This window comes from Nicotiana tomentosiformis, chromosome 8 (genome assembly GCF_000390325.3).
Source record: "Nicotiana tomentosiformis chromosome 8, ASM39032v3, whole genome shotgun sequence".
NCBI classification, from domain to species: Eukaryota; Viridiplantae; Streptophyta; class Magnoliopsida; order Solanales; family Solanaceae; genus Nicotiana; species Nicotiana tomentosiformis.
The window spans coordinates 31,007,184-31,010,036 of record NC_090819.1 but is presented as its reverse complement, the minus strand read 5'-3'; the positions used below and the strand labels follow the sequence as shown (position 1 = coordinate 31,010,036).

The window sequence follows — 2,853 nt, the reverse complement described above, 5'->3', positions numbered from 1 at the left end:
CCCATAAATAATATAAACAAAGCAAGGTAAACTGAACGACCTTAGCAGAAGAAAAAAAAGGTAGACTTAACGGTGCACCATAGAATTGAGACAGGACTGAGGCTATACTCAAAATAGTGTGTGGAAATTTCCCTACTTCTACTTATTTATTTTCCAGATTTAGCTATATAGTGCTTTTACAAATTTTTAGTACGTAAATACTTTTTTAAAGCACGAGAGGCCACATAATAATCATGTTATTATACATCGATACTATAAAATTAGCCAATTACATCAAGGTATTTACTTTATTTTCTATATTACCAATTTAAGATTACAATAGACATTTACACCATGATGTAGAAAAATCAAACTCTCTGTTACTTACTCTATCCATGCATGAAACGTTAGTTCTGAAGAAATGTGCTGACGCATACGAGCAACAAGAAGGGACCACATTCGCAGCTAATAATTCGTCATATTTGCTAAATTAGGCACACCATATGGCGTATTGAATCAAAGAAAAAAACAAACTACTATAACTAATTTTGCAAAATCCTGACACATTTTATCCTCTATTTAACCTTTTCTCGTTTCCAATCCACTATAAATACAGGCCATTCAAACCAAAAAGGAAAAACAGCAAAGAGAGTATTTAGCACATATATATAAAAGACATATAACTAAAGTCCCCTCAAATCCAAAACGAGAAAGAAAATGAAGGCTGTTGCTGTAGCAGTTGTTGTTGTGTTAGCCATGATTCAGTTCATAGCTGAACCAGCACAGGCCATCACTTGTGGTCAAGTGGACGCTGCTTTGGCTCCTTGTGTTCCTTATCTTACTCAAGGTGTGTTATTTTATGAGTTTAAATTATTATGTGCACTAACACATATACCACTTTTAATTTGTTCCATTTATACAACGACACTCTCTATTTTAGTTTGTTAAGAATAATGACACTTTTTCTATAATATTGAGAATTTTTTTAAGTTTAAATTTTGTATTTACCTTTAATGATATACTTTTATAAACAAACATACAAATATCATGACATGTTTCGATCATAAGTTGTAAAAAATCTTTCATTTTTTCTTTTTTAATTGTTGTGCCTAGTCAAGTATTATCATACAAAATGAAATAGAAGGAGCATATTTTACGCTACCTGATTAAGTTCTATGCAATAACATGATAACTTTTCATAACAAACAAGCCCCAAGAACTTGAAAAATAAAGCAACCAACACGTTAGCCAGATTCAATTACACTAATAGTGTAATTTTTTTATGTCATCAATTTTATATAGAAATAACTTAAACTCTTACTTTAGTTGATTGTAGCTCATGTTTTGTTTTTTATAAGATATATAAGCCGGTTAATTTTATTTTACCATTTTCTGAATCTTTTTTTTCTTTTCTCAACTCTAAGTAAAAGCCTTAATTGAATTCTTCATCTTATTTTATGATTGTCGATCTTTTACAAGGTGGTGAGCCAGGAGCAGCTTGCTGCAGTGGGGTGAAAAACTTGAAAGGAATGGCTGCAACAACAGATGACAGAAGGACAGCTTGTAACTGTGTTAAGGCAGCAGCCAACCGTTACACAAACCTTAAAGATGATGCTGCTCAGGCTCTTGCTTCTAAGTGTGGTGTCGCCATGGACGTCCCCGTTTCCAAGACTATCGATTGTGATACGTAAGTTCTATGTACTGACGATATAAAAGATATTTGGACTAATAATTTATTAGAAAGTAATTATTACAAGTTAAGTAAACTTTGTTATTACAATTGTGGCCGTAACCTGACATTTTAAAAGTTCGTTAAGCTATGAGTGTTTATAAGTTAATTCCTTGTTTTAGAAAAAAAATAATTGCATGTTCACTTCAAATCGATCTATGGATACGTACGTAGTTCCATATTTTTGCAACTTTAACATTTATATGTTGATACTGCATATTATCTTATACAATCAAGTTAGGTAAAAGATAACTATTATTTACTTTCGATAGTAGGGGTACTAGTAATTTATAAAATAATACCGATAATCTGCTATAACGGATTAAACCAACCGACAACGTAAAAATTCGTATATGTTATTCGTATACCTAAAACCAGATCTTCCGTTATCCAAATGATGAACTCACAGCGTGTAGAACCAACATGTTAGTTACTATAAATAGTACTCTAATAGGAATATTTTAAAGAGAAAGCTGTATTATGAAAATGAGATACTAAAGCATGTGAAGAAAATAAACAGGGTACAAAAATAAGGAAATTACGTTCTGGTGAAAAATTACCCAGAAAATGCTTCACATACGAACTCTTAATTCGTTTAATTAGTTGTATACCTGGTATTATTAATACCTAAATTGAACGGGACTGTTTGACTGAGGAAATCTGCTGATCTTTTATTCTTTTTTATGACTTTTATTTTTATTTCTTTTGTTGCAGAATCAGTTATTAATGAGCAGCACGGTGTCAGGAATAATGCCAATGATGTGGCCATGATATGTTGCTTATATTAGATATGTTGAGTAATTGTTTTCTTGAGAGAACGTTTATGTAATAAACCTGGGGTCGTGAGACTCCCTCTCTGTTGTACGATTACTATGCAGTAATATACTATACTATAGTGCTACTTTTTATTAATTACTTCTCCGGTCCAATTTATGTGGCAGATTTGACTAGCCACGAAATCTTAAAATAAAGAAAAATTCTAAAATTTATGGTCTAAAATAAGCCACACAAATTTGTATTTCTATAAATCATCTTATTAAAGATAAAATGACAAATTTAAAGTTAAATTATTTCTAAAGAAGAAAGTATGGCGTTCTTTTTGAGATAGAATAAAAATAAAAGTATATGACATTTGTGCGTCAAGG

General features: G+C 31.2%; 1 protein-coding gene across 1 annotated transcript; it reads left to right on the top strand.

The window, feature by feature from the left end:
- Positions 1-608: 608 nt before the first annotated feature.
- Positions 609-2,620, top strand: LOC104101585 (non-specific lipid-transfer protein 1-like). The gene is made up of 3 exons (XM_009609067.4): positions 609-826; positions 1,459-1,666; positions 2,423-2,620. Exons 1-3 carry the CDS (start codon positions 697-699, stop codon positions 2,433-2,435), a joined length of 351 nt encoding a protein of 116 aa, XP_009607362.1. The 5' UTR covers positions 609-696; the 3' UTR covers positions 2,436-2,620.
- Positions 2,621-2,853: the final 233 nt, after the last annotated feature.